Raw genomic sequence first — 19119 nt, 5'->3', positions numbered from 1 at the left:
ACTTGGGGGATTAGTCAGGTTAGAGATGTTTAGTGCATTACCGACATTTTTTTTTTTTTGCACCAGCAGTCCAGCACAATAATACTCCATATTGTAGAGAGTACCAAACACTGCCACACTAGTCCATTACAAAAGAAGGATTTCTTTTTTAGCAATTTTACGATCCCTGAGGAGGTCTTATGAGATACCAAATTTTACACTAATTTTTTAAATACCTCGTAGTACTTAGGTACCAAGAGATACCAAATTTACAATAGAAAAAGTGGTACCTCATGATACGTACTCAAGGACCATAAAATTGCTCTTTCTTTTTTGATTGTTGAGATAACAGTCTGAACTCCAAAATGAGATGTTCAGTTCAGAAACACTTGACTCTACACGAACATGATATATTTCAATATCATATGCATACTTGTACATATTCCTAGCGATAGAAATCTAGACTGTGTCCAGAATCAAAGCAAGATTATGCAATCCTAGGTACAGTAAAATACAGAAGCTCGCCAAAAATCCTAAAACACAAGATTACTTGGAGAACACTAATATTGCAGCAGAGCAGAGAAGAGAAGAGCAGAGGGAATGTGGTAGTATATCAGCATGACTAGCCAATTTAATTAAGTCAGTAATCGGCGTCGTTCCTGGTGGCGGCCTGCTGCTGGACGACGAGGATAGAGACCTTGGCCGCGAAGTCGGCGGAGGCAAGCATGTCGCCCAGCACTCCCAGCTCCGGGCACTCGCTCCACTCCGACAGCCCGCTCGTCAGCGCCGCCGCCGACGACCCCTCCGCGCCGTCGCCGCCGCCCTCTCTCCTACCAACCACCAGCAGGTCGAACTTGTCGCTCATGGCGCGCACCACCGACGCCGTCCCCTCCCCGTCCTCCACCGTCTTCTCCACGTACGCCACCCTCTCCGCGCCCGCGCTGCTGTACCTCTGCCAGAACTCCTGCAGCGCCTCCTCGTCCCTCATCTCGTCGCGGCCCCCCATCCCCACCCAGTCCCGCAGCTTCAGCCGCACCACCGTCACCGCCACCACGCCGCACTCCGCCATCCGCGCCACGTACGCCAGCGCCTCCCGGTCGTCGGCGCCGCCCAGGAAGTAGAGCGCCACCCGCTGCAGCGTGCTGTTGGACGCCGTGGCGCACGCCGACCCCGCCGCCACCCCGTGGTCGATCAGGATGCCCACCGAGCACGGCGCGTACTGCATCACCGACCGGTTGATGCCGCGGATGGCGTTGTTGGCGGTGCTCCGGGCGCCGTCCGACGACTTGTGGAAGGGGAGCAAGATGAGGTTGGCCTTGCGGCTGTGCGCCAGGAGGCACACGTCGTGCTGCATGCTGCTGTACGGCGACGCCACCACGTACGGGCTCACCGTCACCGCCCCCAGCGGCGCCTGCTGCTCGAAGTAGCGGAAGGCGTTCACGATGCGGTCCGACGGCGTCGGGTTGCCGCAGCTGCTCCGGGACTTCCTGTGCGGCTTCAGCACGGACGCCGCGTGCCCCACCAGCTCCGTCAGGTGGAGCACGATCAGCGACACGGGGGCGTCGCGCGACGACCCCGACGCCTCGATCAGGTCCAGCAGCGGCGCCGCGTGGTCCTCGCTGAAGAGGCAGGCCATCACCCGCAGCTCCGCGTTGGGCCGCGACCCCTCCATGGTCCGCCGCTTCGCCCGCGCGAACCTCCCCGACGGGTCGTACAGCAGCTTGATCAGCGGCGTCGCCACCGCCGTGATGACCACCATCGACAGCGTCAGCGTCGAGTAGTGCTCCGCCGTCGCCTTCATCGTGTCCCCCCAGTTGTTGATGGCGGCCACCTCCACGATGCCCCGGATATTGAGCATCAGCGCCAGCACGGTGGCCTCCCGGAACGGCATGGAGAAGAAGAGCCCCGCCGCGACGCACCCCACCATCTTGCCGGCCACGCACAGCGCCACGAACAGCTCCAGCGCGCAGAACTTCTCCTCGTGCTCCGCGCTGACGCCGATCAGGCTCAGCTCCGCCAGGTCGGTGCGGTAGCCGGCGAGCGCCATGTAGACCGGGAGGAAGAGCGCGATGAAGAAGGAGTCGAGGCGCTCCGTGAGGGTGGCGCCGATGGGCATGCCGCCGGGGAGCGCGAGGCCCAGCATCATGGGGCCGATCATGAACTTGAAGCCGATGACGTCGGTGACGAGCGCGGAGAGCAGCGCGGAGATGACGACGAGGACGAAGGAGCCCTCGGAGAGGAGGTCCCCGGGCGGGGTGCGCTTGCGGGCGATGTGGCGGCCGGCGGGGCGGGCGACGAAGAAGACGAAGAGGACGAAGGCGGCGAAGGAGGCGAGGACCTTGGCGGTGAAGAGCGGGGACTTGGCCTGGGTGACGAGGAAGGCGGCGGCGAAGCAGGCGCGGAGGAACCAGGAGGTGACGTCGGTGATGAGGGAGGCGTTGAGGGCGACGCGGCCGAGCTCGGAGTTGAGGAGGTCGAGCTCGGCGAGGGCGTCGGCGACGACGGGGAAAGAGGAGAGGGAGAGGCGGACGGCGAGCTCGGTGATGAGGGAGGAGCCGCGGAGGTCGGCGGGGAGGGAGGGGCTGAGGGCGTGGAAGACGGGGAGGGTGACGGCGAGGGGGACGAGGGAGCCGGCGAGGCCGACGGCGAGGGCGCGGGCGGTGGGGCGGCGGAGGAGGGTGAGGTCGGTCTTGACGGCCATGGAGAAGAGGAAGAGGATGAGGGCGACGAGGGAGACGCTCTCGAGGATGTAGGTGCCGCGCTCGGAGAAGAGGGCGGTGCGGAGGTGGGGGTTGCGGCCGAGGACGGAGGGGCCGAGGAAGATGCCGACGAGCATGTGGGTCACGAAGCGGCACTGGCCGAGGCGGCGGAGGACGTGGTGGGCGGCGGCGGAGAGGGTGAGGATGATGGAGACCTGCACCAGGAGGAGCGGGAGGGCGAAGCGCAGCGGCTCGTCGCCCAGGAACATCCCCTGCGAGTTCACCAGGTTGTTGTCGTAGCACGCCGCCACCACCGGCTTCACCGTCGACGCGTTTGCACCCGCCATCGATCAAACTAATTAATGTCCTTCAATTCAATTATTGTTAATTTAATTGTTGGAATGAATGATCTAGCCGCCGCAGAGGAGGAGCATTGCAGCGTCAGCGTGCATGAGGGAGGGAAGCCATGATCGATATGATGGAGGAGGTAGCCCTAGCCGTATATTGCTAGTGTGTGGTGTGGAAGGTGCAGAGAGAAGAGGATGGCTGTTTTTAGTTGTGCGGATGAGAGGGCAATGCAAATAGAGAGATCGACGTTGCATGCAAATATGCGATGCAACTGAGGACCGCCATTGTTGGTTGGAACTTGGAAGAAGAGGAAAGGACGAGCTAACCAAGCAAAGGTGGAAGTCAACAACTGGGCCCAGCAGTCAACCATCATCGTGTGCACGCCAACTAGGATGGATAGATGGGCCACATGTATTCCATCGGGCAATAATCGTCGGCCGCATGTTCATTCCGGCCCAACTAATAAGGGCCCGCATGTACGTGACAATTCCATTCGGCCCAACTATATCAGTACGCCACAATCCCGTTACATCTCTAAAATTCAGAGGCTCACCTGGAATAGTATTTGGTTTCCAGTCAGTGGTGAGTTGGACTGCAATTGGGCATAGAACAGCACACGAATCACCCAAATTTGCAATCATCAGGTGATCACCTTACGCATAAGCATAGCAATGGGAAAACAGGGCAATTCAAGGGTTCGAGAGTTTTGTATTTATCCCTACAAACTATAACTATATATGACATACGCACAAATTTTGGCAAGTTCAATGTTCAATGTCTTGCATGCTATGATTTCAGAATCTTAGTTTTAGGTAGAGATGGTGTAGTTCTACTATATGGACAAGACTCTTGCCGGTGCAAAAATAGTTGAAAGATTCTGTAATCGTAGTACTAATACATGTGTAACGACAGTGACAGCGGTTGTGCCACTACAAATGCAACCAATTCAAGAATGTTGCCTTAGCTCCTCGTCCACACCCTCATACATGTTCTTTCAGGTGGATAACAATTGCTTCTCATCGCTTGTATCACTGAATGAGGTGCAGTCTTATTTGTCCAGTGAATCCTTATCACTGTTATTGGAAGGATCTTGTTCAGTTTTCAGTGTCAAGGAGGAGGATTGTTTCATCAGAAGGGCCTTGCGAACATGGCGAAACAACTTTCCTTCAAAGATTCAAGATTTTTTTATAGTAAAGATATATCAAGTGAATTGTGCATATCAACAGGAAAAAGGGAAATGTACTTGCATTGGAGGTGCAAGCTATAGACATTCAGGCACAATCAAAATAAATAAAGGTTATTATAGAAATGCAAGTACAATTCAGGTTGCAGAATTTCAACTTCAGCAAAAGCAGAGATGAATCTAGTGTATGGTGCTCAAATCATGTTCATAATTCAGCTTGTAGTAATCAAACAAAGCCCCTTAATAGCATTAGCCTATTCCTCCATGGCAATCTTCAGTTTGTATACATAATAGTAGTACAAAAATGAGAGACATGTTGTCAGATGTAATTTTCATACCTTTCGCACCAGAACTGCAAGCATTATCAAAATGGAAGGAGCATTTTGCACTTGGGGTAAATTAGTAGAACGTATTGAGCCATGGCAAGAGAAACCTTGTGAAAGAAGGTCAACCATCAGGTTCCAATTTCATTAGCAACAATAATTCACAGAGTTCGTTAATGGGCTAGCTTACATGCTAGCCATAATAGTCTTTACAGAATCCAAGATTCTGTAGTAGTGATAGAATAGTGCTGAGTGCTTGCCCTCCAAGCCATCACGGTGGTATCTGTTGCTACCAGCTTGTTGCACGGGCTGCCCCCGATCACCAGGTCAAAGCCACCAAATCTTCTGATGAATAGTTCAATTCTTTCAGCAGTAAGATTTTGAACATCTGCGATTTCAATCAGCGTGCCAGTTTGGGTCTGGTCCCACCAACTCCTCAGCAACGTCATGTTTACCTCTGATATTTCGACTGAGACCACTGTCTTCATACAGATCCCAAGCCTGTGGAGAGCTACTTCTGCTCCACCAATACCCGAAAACAAGGACAAGACGTTCATGCCATTAGGGAATATGTTCCTCAGCACAGAGAGGTGGTAGGCAACTGTATCAACTTGGAATGAATTCCCAAGAGCTCTATATCTCGCTGTCCTGCTAACTCCCCTGGTATGATTCCTAGGGTATCCAATAGGAATTCCATCTCATCAGGCTCTAGAGTAGCAACCTTGTTCTTTCCAACCCAGACAAGGTTCCACTTCCTACATTCTTCCAAGACACTCTTCTGAACTGCTGGAGGTAGTGCATCGCCGAATCTACCAAGAGCACATCGTATTCGTTCTGTATGCTTTGCGCTTGCCACACAAGTTTGCAAGCAGTTGAACTGCCTTCTTGGATCCCAAGAGGGCCACCACATCTTAGTAGAAGGAAAGGCTTCAGATATTATCTTTGGGGGAATGGGAAGAACATGTGACCTGTTCTCAATCGGCAAGTTATGGATGTAACCCCTCTTCCTAGCAGCAGCACATAAGTATTTGGAATCTACAAACTCAGGATAAATGTCATACAAGAACCTTGAGATGGTCGTCCATACACCTTTTGGAGCTAGGGCCACGTTTTCATAGTAAAAGAATGGTGGTCCAAGAGCCTGGTCAGGAAGGTTTCTGTGGACTGACCTTAACCCGTCATTGGGCAAGCTGAATCCCACCATTGGATTTGGAAGAGGCATTGGCTCTTCATGGCTGCCGTCAAATGGCACTTGATTCCATTGTGGTCTACTTCTATACCGTTCTCTTTTTTTCTTGCTTCCATCTATTAATTTTGTTTTCTTTCTTCCTCCAAAGGAACTGAACTCTGTATCCTGCACAAAAATAAACATTATGCCAGTGGCATTACATTAAAGAAATGAAAACAATTTCACCATTCAGATGCTCTATAATCACAAGGTACCCATACCTCATAGTCAGATAAGTTTGTAAAATAAACATTTCCTGCAGTCGCTGGTGCATAGATTGACTCAACCAACAAATCTACAGACGCATCCAGACCTGCCAAATTTTAACCCAGCATAGGCAGTATAAGGCTCCTTACTGTCAAAGCAGCAACTTCAATAGAGGTATACCGCATCTAGTAATAGCCCTCATTACTTCATCTTCAGGAAAACCCATGCTGACTAAGGACTTGATTTTCTCATCTTTCTCGGACATCTCTTGTAAAAAGTCCTGCAACAAAGCACATTACAAGCAGACTGAAAACATTTGCTACATCTCACTCATGAATTGCAGTCTGAAATAGCCTCCCAACAAAGCAACTAATGCAGGCATCACATATATGCATGTACACCCAAATTTACTGCAACAAAATATACGATTATCCTTCTGTGTCAAATTTGTTGTTGCGTCTTACAACTCCATGCAAATAGATACTACCATACTATAGAGGAACTTATTTTGAGGATTAAAGTTAGAGGAAACTCATACTAAAGATGTAATGAAAAAGTAGTAAAACTATTTAAAAAATGGTGAAACAAGAAAGCATGTTAGACCACAAAAAGGAGGGGGAGTACAGCTTATCAATCATCAACACATGGATAAATGCCCAGCACAGATTACCTAAGCTCTCATAGGCATCATTTCAGTTCCATTTTTTGTTGTCTATTATGTTTTCAGATGTAGCCAGTGGTTATCATTGTTCTGTCTGGTGGTCTTAACTTGCAACCATTCAATTATAGGCATCCAGTAGACTATCTTTCATCATTGCTTGGTTTGAATACGACCTTGTAGAAGTATATGATCATCTCTTTGATGGTTCTGTAGTAGTTTTGCTATCTCTCTCTCACTATAAAGGCACCATACAAAAATGCCAGCTAAAGAAACATAGAAGCAAGAGCAGGATCAACAAAGATCCTTTAACAACCCTACAGGAACAGGTACTGTTTTATAGATAACCCAAAAAGCTACAGCATTGCAGTACAGGTAAGCATGTACACTTGTTTACTAAATAAAAGTGAAACATAACTTAAGTCACAAAACCTTCCAATTTATTGGACCAAGACCAATAGATAATTTAGACAAGCACTAAAAGGGAATGTGTGCTTGGCATGAAACAAGTGTAACAAAGGTTCGATCATGATCAGGTAAATTGGTTGAGAAATAGACACAAGTATCTGATATAAATATATAATGACCAAGGAGGGAGTCATGTGAATACCTCATCACCAGAACCATCAGAGTAAGTAGCCCTATCAAAATTGTCAACAGTATCATCCTCATCCCAATTAACATCCTCCTCTTCATCTTCTTCTTCAAGAATCTGGGGGTCACAGGCAGAATGAGAGCTGTTACCCACTGAAGGGTCACTGCCTATCGCCTGCATTACAGTATTACACAACATGACTTGTACAATAGAGCATTAGATAATAAACAAAGTGATGCAACCACGTGAGCAAATACCTGATAAGTGAGAAGTAACTCAAGAATTTGCTCCGAATCTGTGTCCCCTAAAAGAAACGGCAACAGTTGAAACAAAAGATGCAAAATACAACCTAAGCAAATGAGGAAATGTATTATTGTTATCATTACCAATCTCCTTGATAGCTCTGAAGACCATCTCTCTCGAGAAACCCATTCCCAAAAAGTAAGCAACCAAAGCTGATGGTGCTGATCCATTGGCCTTCCCATTAGCATCCTTTAGACAAACACCATATTATGATTATAATTATAGTAAGGTAATATAATGGTTAAAACAAATGACCAGCTCGTGTGTGTTCACTATTATGATTATAATTATAGTAAGGTAATATAATGGTTAAAACAAATGACCAGCTCGTGTGTGTTCAACTAGACTTATATCTCCTACCTGTAGCCTGGGTCTCGTGGACGGACCAGGCGCATCCGTGTTCGAAAAGGCTGGAGCAAACGTGGCCTCAGACTCACCATCAGTATCCCACTCGAACTCGCTATCCTCATCGCTGTCGCTAGCCCAGTCCTGTAACATAAGTTAAGCACCTCACCCCAAATATCTCGACTAGCAGTGGAAATAAGGCAATTTCAGAGGAAAGGAAAAAAATAGCGAAAGATTGAATCGGGTTTAATGTAGCATCTTGTGTAAGGCATACTGCCAGTGCCACCCCAATATCACATAGCCTCATCAAATCACAAGGGAAAAAAATATTATGCTTCTCCGCATGCGGTTCGCAATATATCCACACGATATCACGAATCAAATTCACAAGCACGACATCAGCCATCACAGTAAGAGATAATTTTAGGATCAGAATGCAGATCATCCCTGTGCGATTGAATAAAGGGTAAACCAGAAGCCCCTCCAACCCAATTCCAGTCGGAAACCCTATGCACGAACAAATCGTGCACAGATGGAGCAATACACGAACAACAGCAGCAGCAGAAGCGCATCGCCTGCACGCGGCAGCGGGAACCATTGGGTGTGGCCAAACTGATGTCATGGATGGAGGAAGGAGAGGAGAGGAGAGAAGAGGAGGGAGGGAGCTCTTACCACCATTGTAGAAGGTCCGCGAAGCGCCTCGGGCAATAACCTCTCGCTGCTCCGCCGCGTGCTGGCCTCCCTCTCCTCCGCCGATGGCCGGCCTAGATGCGGTGGCGAGGAAGCGCGCGGTGGAAGAGGAGGAGAGGTCGGTGATGGTCGGACGCCGTCGCCTCCGCTCCCCTTGGCTTGTCTTGTCGACGACTACCAGAGAAGACGGGCCGCACGTATCTAGCATTCCCGTTACGGCCCAACAATAATATGGGCCTCAAGCTAGCCATTAATCCCGTTGCGGCCCAGGAGGAAGGGAATGAGGCACCAACGATCTACTGGTTGGTATTCATGCCATAGAGGAAAAAGTACACCGAAGGTCCCTCAACTTGTCATCAAATTACAAAATCATCCTCCAACCACAAAACCAGATATAAGACATCCCTCAACTTACAAAATCGTTCACTTTATGTCCTTCAGTGGTTTTGATCCCAGCTTCGTCCGATGTGGCGGCTGAGTCAGCGTGGGACCCACGTGGGTCTCACATGTCAGGGTGTACAGTCAGCACCTCTCTCTTCCCCCTTCTCCCCCTTCCTCTTCTCTCTCTATCTCTCTCTCTCTCTCTCTCTCTCTTTCCCCTCTGCAGGATGCCCGGCGGGTGGGGAGCTCGTCTGGGCGAGGTGGGAGAGGACACCCGGCGGGCCGGCGATGCGGCGGCGGCGGCGGCATCGTTGACGATGCGGGAGAAGGGAGAGCGTCACCGGCTCACCGCGCGTGCGACCTCGGGGTCGGGCCGTCAGAGAGGCCCGGGCGGTGGCGGCGAGGACGCCAAGGCGCGGGACTCCGGGTGGCGGCGGCGGCATATGACGCGCTGCGGGCGCCGGTTTGGGACCAATTAGAGGATCAGAGAAGAGTAGGGCCAGGCCGTCATCTCCCGACGGCGGCGGCGAGGCAGAGGAAGGGCGGCGCGGCGAGGAGGGAGCGTGGTGCTGCGGGAGGCCATGGCGGGGCTCCCGGAGCACCGCGACAGCCGCGTGAGGTACGGCAACGCGTGGCGGCGGGCAAGCGAGGGCGGCGAAGGCGAGCCTGCAGCGGCGGTGGCTAGGGAAGCAGCGGAGACGCGGTTGAGGAGTGGACAGCGACGGGCGGGAGCAGGCCGACGGCGACAAGGGAGTTGGGCGAGCGCGGTGGCGGAGAGGCAGCGGCAGCAGCAGGCGAGCGCGGCTGCGGATGGGGAGCGGCGGTGCCGACGACTCCGCGCCGCTCGGCCTCATCGTCGTTGGCGGCTTCGGGTGGGGGCGCCACGCCGCCGGCTTCTTGTCGCTCATCCGCGGCGGGGGTGCCGCGCCGCCGGCTTCTCGTCGCTTGCCATGGCGCTGGAACGGGGGAGGACGGCTGGAGCGGCGGCTCGTTGGGGACGGGCTTGCGGAAGAGCAATGGCCGGAAGGACAACGGCAGCGGCGGCGGCGGCAACGCGTCGGCCGGCCAACTCCCTCCTCGCCGCCTCCATCCCCACTTCCCTCCCGCTGTCGTCGTCTCCGTCTTCCGCTCCTCCCTCGCCCCGGATGGGAGTTTCGTCGGAGCGGAGTCCTCCTCCTCCACCTCGCCACTGCCGTTCCCCTCTAGCTCCCCCTTCGCTCTACCCCTGTGGTCCCGCCACCGACGCCCCTCCCCGCTCGCGTGCGCCGACCTCGTCGACCAGGGTGACTTCAACGGGGCACGCCGCGACGGGACACCGTGCTCGCCGCCGCCGACCTCGTCGAGCGGGGTGACTTCAATGAGGACAAGAGAGGCCATGGCGACGCCCGACCGCGGCGTGCTCCTCTGCACCGGCAACCGCGCCCGCGCCCGCCGCACCGTCCTGCCACGCCACCCTGGCTGCTCTTCGCTGGCCACCGCCCATGGAGAGGGAAGGAGAGAGGAAGTGAGTTGATGGGGAGGGTAAGAAGTGGTGACGTGGACAGTCTGACATGTGGGTCCCACGCAGGTCCCACGCTGACTCAGCCACCACGTCGGACAATACCGGGGTCAAAACCACCGAAGGATCTAAATTGAAGGGTTTTGTAACTTGAGGGATGTCATATATCTGATTTTGTGGTTGGGGGACGATTTTGTAATATGACAAGTTGAGGGACCTTCGGTGCACTTTTTCCTGCCATCGACGGAATGAAAACTCGAAATCTTGTCCATTATAAAAGAACTGACTACGGGTGAAACTTGAATTAAGGGGCTGTTTGGGGAGAACGATGGAGTACTTTCAAATCTACCAACACTAATTAAGAATCTGTCTATCTGTATATAATTCTCTCCCGATCTGTTTGCCTGAATTTTCAGTGCATGGGCTCCTCTTTCTCTGCTCCCAGATCAGATGAACTGAAATTGAAATGGAGTTTAATCTATTCCAGATAATCATCAATCATATATGTCCATTTAATTTGTTGATAGCGTACTCCATTAAGGAAGGAAGAATCACAATAAATAAATCAAACAAAGGCCACCACATCCAACAGCTAGCCAATCATTTTCAGCTACTACAAGAGAGGGAGGATAGCAGCAGCAGTATCGGTCCCTATTCCGTCAACTCAACAACCTGAATGCGACATACGTTTACGTCAATCAACTTCTAAAGCGTCTCCCTAATTTTTGCCATTTAAAGCATGTAATCAAACCCTCTGGATTACGTTTTCCGGCAACGAAAGCGACTGTTATCAATCAATCAATCAATCCTCGCCTCGTCGTCTTCCTCCAGCGACGTCGACCGCCGCCGCCAGCTCAGCACGGCGCCCATCCGCGGCAGCCTCACCACCGAGTTCACCCGAGCCACCCCCTCCAGAGCTCTCCATACATTCGTCCCCTCCTCCGCCTCGCCGCCGCCGCCGCCCAGGACCTTTCGGAAGCTGCCCGTGAACGACACGGCCTGAGGAGGTTTCGCGTCCCCGGGGGTGCTCTCCGACGACGACGGTGAAGGCTTCAAGAAGAGGCACACCACGGCGCAGTCGTCGACCATCGACGTCGGGAACTTGCGCCGCCACGTGCGCACCGCCCGCTCGACGAGCTGCTTGGCGGCCTTGGAATGGTCAGTAGCCGACGATACGATCTTGATCACCTCCTTGTTCGACAGCACGTCCCATATCTGCACCCACAACAATTTGATTGGTTGCATTATCTGAAAAACAACCTCTATCCGCTATTCTGATTTATAATTCCCTGTGGATGAAATTTTGATTGGTTGCATTATCTTTAAAAAAACAATTTGATTGATTGATTGAGGCAAAAGCATTCATGATTCAGTTAACTTTCGCTTTTCTGGCTGCAACCATATGGCTTTGCACTATTAATTTTGTGCTCATTTCATATCTAGTACTGGAACTGGAGTAGCAGTGAAACAACCAAGAGAAAAGTGTTACTCTTGATTATGAAAAGATGGTGAGTAAATGAAACTGAATTTGGCTGCCATCATCAGGCAAAAGTCTTTCTGTTTGCTTACCCCGTCAGTAGCAAGTACCAAGAAGTCATCTTTTGCAGATAGCTTCCTGTAGTAGACTTCTGGTGTACAGATTAGTCCATGACTCTTCAAGCAGAAATCTCCAAATGCCCTTGCCATGGCGAGGCCCGGCGCGTCTTGGTCTGGTAGCCACATCCTAGGCACGTCCGGCTCATCGTCCATGGCGAAAACCCGCCCCTTGCAATTCAGGATTCTCTCAGCTTCGCCTGTCAGAAGCCCCCATATGAATGACAAGTGAATGTCTGAATTTAGACATCTCTGTACTTTGAGAAATTCAGAGGCTTACTTGGAAGATTTGGTTTCAGGTCAGTGGTTAGTTGGACTGAAATTGGGCGGTCCTTGCTGTCTCGGGTGCAAAGAACCGCACGTGAATCGCCCAAATTTGCAATGATCAGGTGATCACCCTGTGCATAAGAATAGTATTTGGGAATTTAATCAGAATGATTACGAGTTTGAGAGTTCTGTATTTAGGCACAAGTATAGCTGTAACATACGCATAAAATTCGGCAAGTTTCTTTGTTGCATCTGATGGTTTCAGAAGCTTGTTTTTTAGGCAGAAACGGTGTATTTCTAGTGCATAGGCAAGACTATTGGCAATACAAAAAAATGTTGCAAGTTTGCATAGTTGTAGCTCTAGTACCTGCCTAACGACAGTGACAGCAGTTGTGCCACTACAAATGCAGTCAATTCCAGAATGTTGCCTCAGATCCTCATCAACATCCTCAAATGTCTTGACAAATATGTTCTTCCAGGTGGATAACAATTGCTTCTCATTGCTTGTATCGCTCAATGAGGTGCAATCTGACTTTTCCAAGGTTTCCTTATCTGTGTTGCTGGATGGATCTTGTTCAGTCTTCAGTGCCAAAGAGGAGGATAGTTTCACTGGAAGGACGTCGCGGACATGGCGAGCAACTTCCCTTCCGAGAGGGCCATGCCCATCAAAAACTCCACAAAATATCTGGCCCTTGTGCCCCGCAAAGTCCTAATGAACTTGACACAGGTAGCACATCAAGACCTAGATTATCTTATATATATTAAGTAAAATGTGCACATCAAGGGGAAAAGGGAAATGTACTATCATTGGAGGTGCAAGCTAGAGAGGATCAGGTACAGTTGAAGTAAATATTACAGAAATGTAGGTACATTTGTCAGTTTCAGCAAAAGCAGAGATGAATCTAGTGCCCGGTGCTCAAATCATGTTCTGAATTCAGCTTGTAGTAGCTAATCAAAGCCCCTTACTAGCACTACCCTTTTCCCTCCATGGCTAGCTTTAGCTTCTGTACATAATATCACAAAGATGAGGGAATTTGCAGAGACAAGAAGCTAAGCAGCACTGAACAAACATGCAAGAGCAAGCAATCAGGTCTAGTTGAAGATTTGAAGTAAATACAGGCTATTACAGAAATGCAGGTACAGCTCAGGCTACAAAAAAAATCAGTTTCAGCAGAGCATGGATGAATCTACTAGTGTATGGTGCTCAAAGTCAAATCATGTCCTGAATTGAAGTTGTAGTAGGCAAACAAAGCCCCTTTCTAGACTAGCATTACCCCATTCCTCCATGGCTAGAGACTCAGCTTGTGTAGTACTAGTACATGATACTAGTATCAAAATGAGAGAAGAATCTGTACATACAAGCAAAGGAGGACTGGGAAAAACATGGAAGCAATGAGGCAGCAATGTGATGAGCAAGCAATCCAATGCAAGAGAGATGTGGTTACCTGGCAGGTAGTCATGGCGTCCTGGTTGGCGCCCTTCCAGCCTTGCTTGGTGTGCATGGAGACGCCAGCGCTCCAAAGCTGGTCGTGGAAGAAGGCGTCGTGCTTCCATGGAAATCCCTCCTCCTCAAGCTCCTCCTTCCCCTTGCTGCAGCATATCCCCATTGCTTCTGCTGCTGCTGATGCTCCCCTAGGAAGGAAGGAAGGAAGGAAGGAGGGGGTAGAGAGAGTAGAATGGAGTTGAATGCGTAGGGGTGGTTGAAGTAGTTTTGTTGTTTTATCATTGATGGTGATGTTGGGCATCAGGCACCCCATCCATCGGCCATTAATGGCGACGGATGTGCATCGATGATGGCCAGCCGGCTGTCTATCGTCTTGGTGACTCGCCGCGTCGGCCATACAAGAACCACCTCACTACTGGAGTAACATGCATGCCTGTCGTACAGGTAAGGTAAGGTTGGAGCATTTCGTCCTTCATGACTGAAAATTTCAGGACAACATCTTACTACTACCATCTTTTATGTTGATCGACTACCAGTGTATATGTGTACTAGTCTACTATACTGCAGATGAAACTATACAGTAAAACTGAAAGGAAGGAAATGACAGTGCAAATGCAATGCAGTGTTGTAAAAGGATACGAGGTTTTCTCTGAAGATGAAGTGAGCTGTATCTGAATTCTGACCCATCGATGGAGGCGTGGAGAAGTACGTGGAGATGGAGGGATCCCTGTGCACAACGGCGATGATGGATAGTAGAGTATACAGGAGTATACAGTAGTTGCGGATGGACGGAAGTTGCTCATTATTACAACTGTTGGTTGGGTTGGGACGTTGGTTGCTTGCAATTAGAGTATTTATTTATTTTCTCAGCTCCAGAATCAACTGCTGAATCGCCTACCTGCATGCATCTGCAGTTTTGCATTGCGCTGCGCACCATCCATCCTCCTCCGCTTCAGTCTTCAATGCTTTACACCGTGCCTACCTGTTGTTGCTGTTCCCTCTCACATATTTCAGTTGTAACATCGACTTGTGACTTGCATTTTTATGACAATTGCCCTCACCTATTTCCCCGGTCCTTGGAGACAATTGCCCAACACCAGCAAAGTTAAATAGTGATAAGCATTTTTATGCATTGGACCATGCATGGAACCTTACTGTGTAAATGACTCCATCTTTCTGCTGGGAGAGATGAACTGGAGTAGCAACAACCAACAAGAACCCGTGCAGTCCGGGCATGCCTGACAAAACCGCCCGCTACCATGTCTCAGCTCTCAACTAGCTAGCATTCAGACCTTCGCAGAAAACTAATATAGTGTTCAGTGCCTTTATTCAGGCAAGGAAGCTATGAGACCTCATTCCAGATAACACTCCACATAAAACACTAGGAGATGGAACAACCAAATTATAGTGAGAATGCAATGTTCCATTCCATTAATCAAATTGTGCATCAAAAAGGCACAGCAAGGCATATCACATACTCCGCACCACTTACAACATGCTTTACCCCAATGATCTCTCTTTGATTGTTGATTCCTACCTGCGCTATATACAACACAGCAAGAATATAACCTCCCTCGCCTCCACTGGCATACAAGCAAAATACCAGTACTAGTATGTTGTTCTGACAATACTACCGTCAGCAATTCAATACACTATTCAGCCAGTTATGGCACAAAACTTTTGGAGCTCATTCTCTAGGACTGGAGATATTGCTCTAGATAAATTCAACACCACAAAACACGCCCCAGTTTCCACAACGTTTATCTTTGAAACATTTCACTGTACAAGCAAATCCTGCGACTGCTGCTTCCATACATCACACGGTTCTACCGCAACCTGCCAAGACCACACCTGTTATTAGACACTGCTTTCTAATAAACTGCATACCAGTTAATGAACATGGCCAAAACGCAAGGGTGAACTATTTTGCACTTCAATTCTTCTACACAAGTAAACCGACTAGCATCTTACTTTGTATAACCAGAAAAGAAATATAGTAGAATACCTGGTAGGGTTTATTAATCCACTGGAAAAGACAACCACGGGCTTCAACAACTTTGAGCATATGTGATGGCACCATGGATTTGAATGCTTCATGAAGCTTCACTTTTCTCAAACCACAGACCATAAGAGCAGCTATCAGTCCATTAGGCGTAACACCCGCTAAATGCACAATGGTCATGTTCTGCAAGCCACATATGCTTGAAAGGGATATAAGCCCAATGTCGGTGACCGAACAATATGACAAGTTTATCTGCAGTGATGAGGAGATGTTATTAAGACAATTGGAAGCACGGTATTGCGATTATTTCTTTTACAGCAGAATGGGCTAATACCTGCCGGAGGTTGTGAGAGAATTGGGAAAGGAAAATCATTCCCATGTCATTGATCTCAAAGCATTTCTTGATATCAAGCTTAGAAAGTAGCCTGCATCCTGTGGCAATTTCCGACAGACCAGCAGATGAAACCATGGGGCAGCCACGAATCTCCAATGTGTTCAGCTTTATGCATTTTGAAAGTGATCTCAGTGAACAGTCTGTTAATTTTGTGCAGTAGGACAAACTGATAGACTCTAACATTGGGCATCCTTGAGCTATATGAGTAACCCCTTCATCACTGATCGCCCCAGACCTGAAAGAGAGGCTATTAGTTAGTCTTGGCTCCTATCACGGAAGGAAAGGAAATCAAATATGCAATGTGTAGGGAATAACCTGTACAAATCGATATCTCGGAGATCTGGACAGGACTTGCTAACGTGTCTAAGGCCCTCATCAGTTATCCTCAAGCATATGCCAATTTTTAGGCTTGAAAGTTTGCTGCATCCAGAGAGAGCTTTCAAACCTTCATCATCCAAATCAGTGTCAGTAAGATCCAATTCCTCCAAGTGAGTGCAGCGCCTTCCAATCAGCTGTAGTCCTTTTCTGGAAACAAGGCTACAGGACTCCATTCTCAGAGAGATGAGGGAGGGGCATGAGGTTGTGATGGCAGCTAATGAAACATCAGTGATTTTGCGACAACAAGTAACATCCAGCTTCAGCAAATTTTTCAGTCTTGGCACGACAAAAGAAAGATCTGTGTCTGTCACTCCAGAACATTTGCTCAGACTTAACTCCCTCAAAGAAACACAGGATTTCCCAATGGATTTTAATCCATCATCCATGAATTGGCAACCATCCAGCTTCAGTGTCTGCAATTTATGAATCATATCGAAGCTGCTTGACATAGAAGGAGTAACCTGCCACAAGAAAAGTGTAGATAAACTGAGCTCAAGTTATGTCCAATTGTTCAGGTGATAAAACTAGACAGTGGGCTACTTACAGGAGAGCAGTATGATAGATTGAGTTCCAACAGATTCGGCATTGCCTTCACAATGGACAGAACACCGACATGAGTGACATTGTAAGAATTTGACATATCAAGAACCTGAAAGAGTAACAGACATAATTTCAGCTCTCAGTTACCAGAAATTGTGATACTCTTATTGTTGAAGGCTAACAATGATTTAGTCCAAATTGTTTCAGTTGCAATATCCATATAGCCTGAATTGAAATGTACCAAACAATATACGAGGTATATACATGTTAGTATCCCTACAACATTAGCATTGCAAACCTACTTTACATGAGAAGCTAACTGAATATACTCAGAGCAGAAGACAATAAACAAGGATATTAATCAGATTTAAATTTAGCTAGCACAATGCTCACAGTGAAAAAGATAGGGGTTGATGATTACCTGTAGTGATTTGCTGCATTCTTGATCAAGACTAGTAAGGGCATCATCATCAATTCCATTACATCCCACCAGTAGTAACACTTGTAGATTTTGTAGCTTCATGATAGCTGGAAAGCATTTTTTTACAATCTGCACAACATTTTTTTCTTAGTCTGATGAGTGTGATCTAAACTGCAGGGCAAATAATTAACCTATAACCAAAAAATGATGATAAAACAAATCAACGGGAGAAGTAGTTACTACTGGTTCTGACAATTGAAAAGGTGAGGCAAATATCATTTTGGGTATAGATAAGAGCATCTGCAGATCAAGAATAGTCCAATTTCCAAAGCGCTTCTGCCATCATAGGCTAATGTTATTTTGTGGGCAATATTCATGTCAGGTGCAGAGAACCGGCAGATTCACAAACAAGAACAAGAAAAAAAACCACTAAATTAAGTTTCCTCAAAAAAAAACCTGACCTTGAAATCAAGAAGCGAATGGAAGGGGAAAAGGGAGTTCTTTTTTCCCTTTCTGTCGTCTAGGTACAAGAAGAAATACAGTAAATGAAATGGAACAGAGAGATGAAGAGGCAAGGCACAAGTACCATGGTGTAGGAGAGATCCAGGATGTTGAGCTTGTTGCACTTGAGGGCGAGGAGGTCTAGTCCGAGATGAGTGACCCCGACGCACCACTTGAGCGAGAGCTCGCGCAGGTCGGGGCATCCGACGGCGATGCATCCGAGCCCCATGTCAGTGATGCGCTTGCATCGCGACAGCGAGAGCCTCTGCAGGCGGCGCGCCTTGGCCACCTCCGCCGCCGCGGCATCCCCGAGGTCGAGGCCATTGGAGAGGTCGAGGTCCGTGAGATTGGGGCACGCGGCGACGAGCGCGGCGAGGCCGGCGGCGCCGAACCCCCGGGAGCGGGAGAGGTCGACGGCGGAGACGGACGGCGCGGCGGGGAGCGCGGCGAGGGCGGCGTCGGGGAGGCGCGGGCAGAGGGAGAGATCGAGGCGGGAGAGGGCGGGGTAGCGGGCGAGCGCGGCGGGGAGGAGGTCGGGGCGGAAGGGGCGGAGTACGCGGCGGTGGCGCGACTCGGCGGCGTGGCAGGCGCGGGAGACGAGGGAGAAGGACTTGAGGGCGCGGGGGTCATGGGCGGCGGCACGGTCGAGGATGAGGAAGAGGAGCTCGTCGGCGAGGTCGTTGAGGTGCGGGGGCGGGGAGAGGTCGAGGCGGCGGCGCTTGACGCGGTGGGTAGGCGTTGGCATAGGCGAGGCCATGGCGAGGTTGACTGCAACAAGAAGAAGGGAAGGGAAGGTAGTAATAATGGTGGGCGTTTGGCGCGGCGCATGTGGAGATGGAGAAGAAGGGAGGAAGAAACGAAACAAGGGGGAGATGAGATGACGAGAGTGCCCCGGCGGCGCCTCGATCTGGGTGAGGTGAGGTCACCAGCTGGGTTACCGTATTTGCCCCTCGTCCAAGTACAAGCATGGCTGGCAAAGGACGGTAATATACGTGGTCATGTGGGGGTGGAATGGTAAATGTGGGGAAGGGACGGTAATGTACGGAGAGAGTACAGGGTGGGGTAGAAGTGGAAAGCGAAGGCGAGTGGAGAGAGTCAAATGGGGAGGGGGCGATGCGGGGGAGGAGAGATAGAAAAGGATC

At 49.7% G+C, this 19119-nt stretch overlaps 4 protein-coding genes and 1 pseudogene across 4 annotated transcripts; all 5 read right to left on the bottom strand.

Moving 5' to 3' along the window:
• Positions 1-173: 173 nt before the first annotated feature.
• LOC127754260 (cation/H(+) antiporter 15-like) lies at positions 174-3552 on the bottom strand. The gene has a single exon (XM_052279742.1). It carries the CDS (start codon positions 3023-3025, stop codon positions 620-622), a length of 2406 nt encoding a protein of 801 aa, XP_052135702.1. The 5' UTR covers positions 3026-3552; the 3' UTR covers positions 174-619.
• A 178-nt stretch (positions 3553-3730) lies between these two features.
• On the bottom strand, positions 3731-8741 carry LOC127753884 (probable inactive DNA (cytosine-5)-methyltransferase DRM1B; annotated as a pseudogene).
• Positions 8742-9620: 879 nt separating this feature from the next.
• Positions 9621-10316, bottom strand: LOC127754571 (uncharacterized). Its single transcript, XM_052280149.1, has one exon. It carries the CDS (start codon positions 10314-10316, stop codon positions 9621-9623), a length of 696 nt encoding a protein of 231 aa, XP_052136109.1.
• A 584-nt stretch (positions 10317-10900) lies between these two features.
• Positions 10901-14058, bottom strand: LOC127753948 (probable protein phosphatase 2C 73). Its single transcript, XM_052279400.1, is given in 7 exon segments — positions 10901-11652; positions 12007-12230; positions 12311-12428; positions 12665-13006; positions 13743-13967; positions 13970-14037; positions 14040-14058. Coding segments are annotated over 7 exon segments (1413 nt in total). The 3' UTR covers positions 10901-11235.
• An 891-nt stretch (positions 14059-14949) lies between these two features.
• Positions 14950-18835, bottom strand: LOC127755632 (F-box/LRR-repeat protein 3-like). The gene is made up of 7 exons (XM_052281322.1): positions 18063-18835; positions 17477-17605; positions 17060-17164; positions 16453-16976; positions 16078-16372; positions 15747-15995; positions 14950-15577 (listed from the first exon to the last, which is right to left on the bottom strand). Exons 1-7 carry the CDS (start codon positions 18732-18734, stop codon positions 15518-15520), a joined length of 2034 nt encoding a protein of 677 aa, XP_052137282.1. The 5' UTR covers positions 18735-18835; the 3' UTR covers positions 14950-15517.
• Between the last annotated feature and the right edge of the window lie 284 nt (positions 18836-19119).

The sequence above is a fragment of the Oryza glaberrima genome, chromosome 11 (assembly GCF_000147395.1).
Source record: "Oryza glaberrima chromosome 11, OglaRS2, whole genome shotgun sequence".
NCBI lineage: Eukaryota > Viridiplantae > Streptophyta > Magnoliopsida > Poales > Poaceae > Oryza > Oryza glaberrima.
The sequence above is the reverse complement of the archived record's forward strand: the minus strand, read 5'-3'. Positions and strand labels throughout refer to the sequence as shown.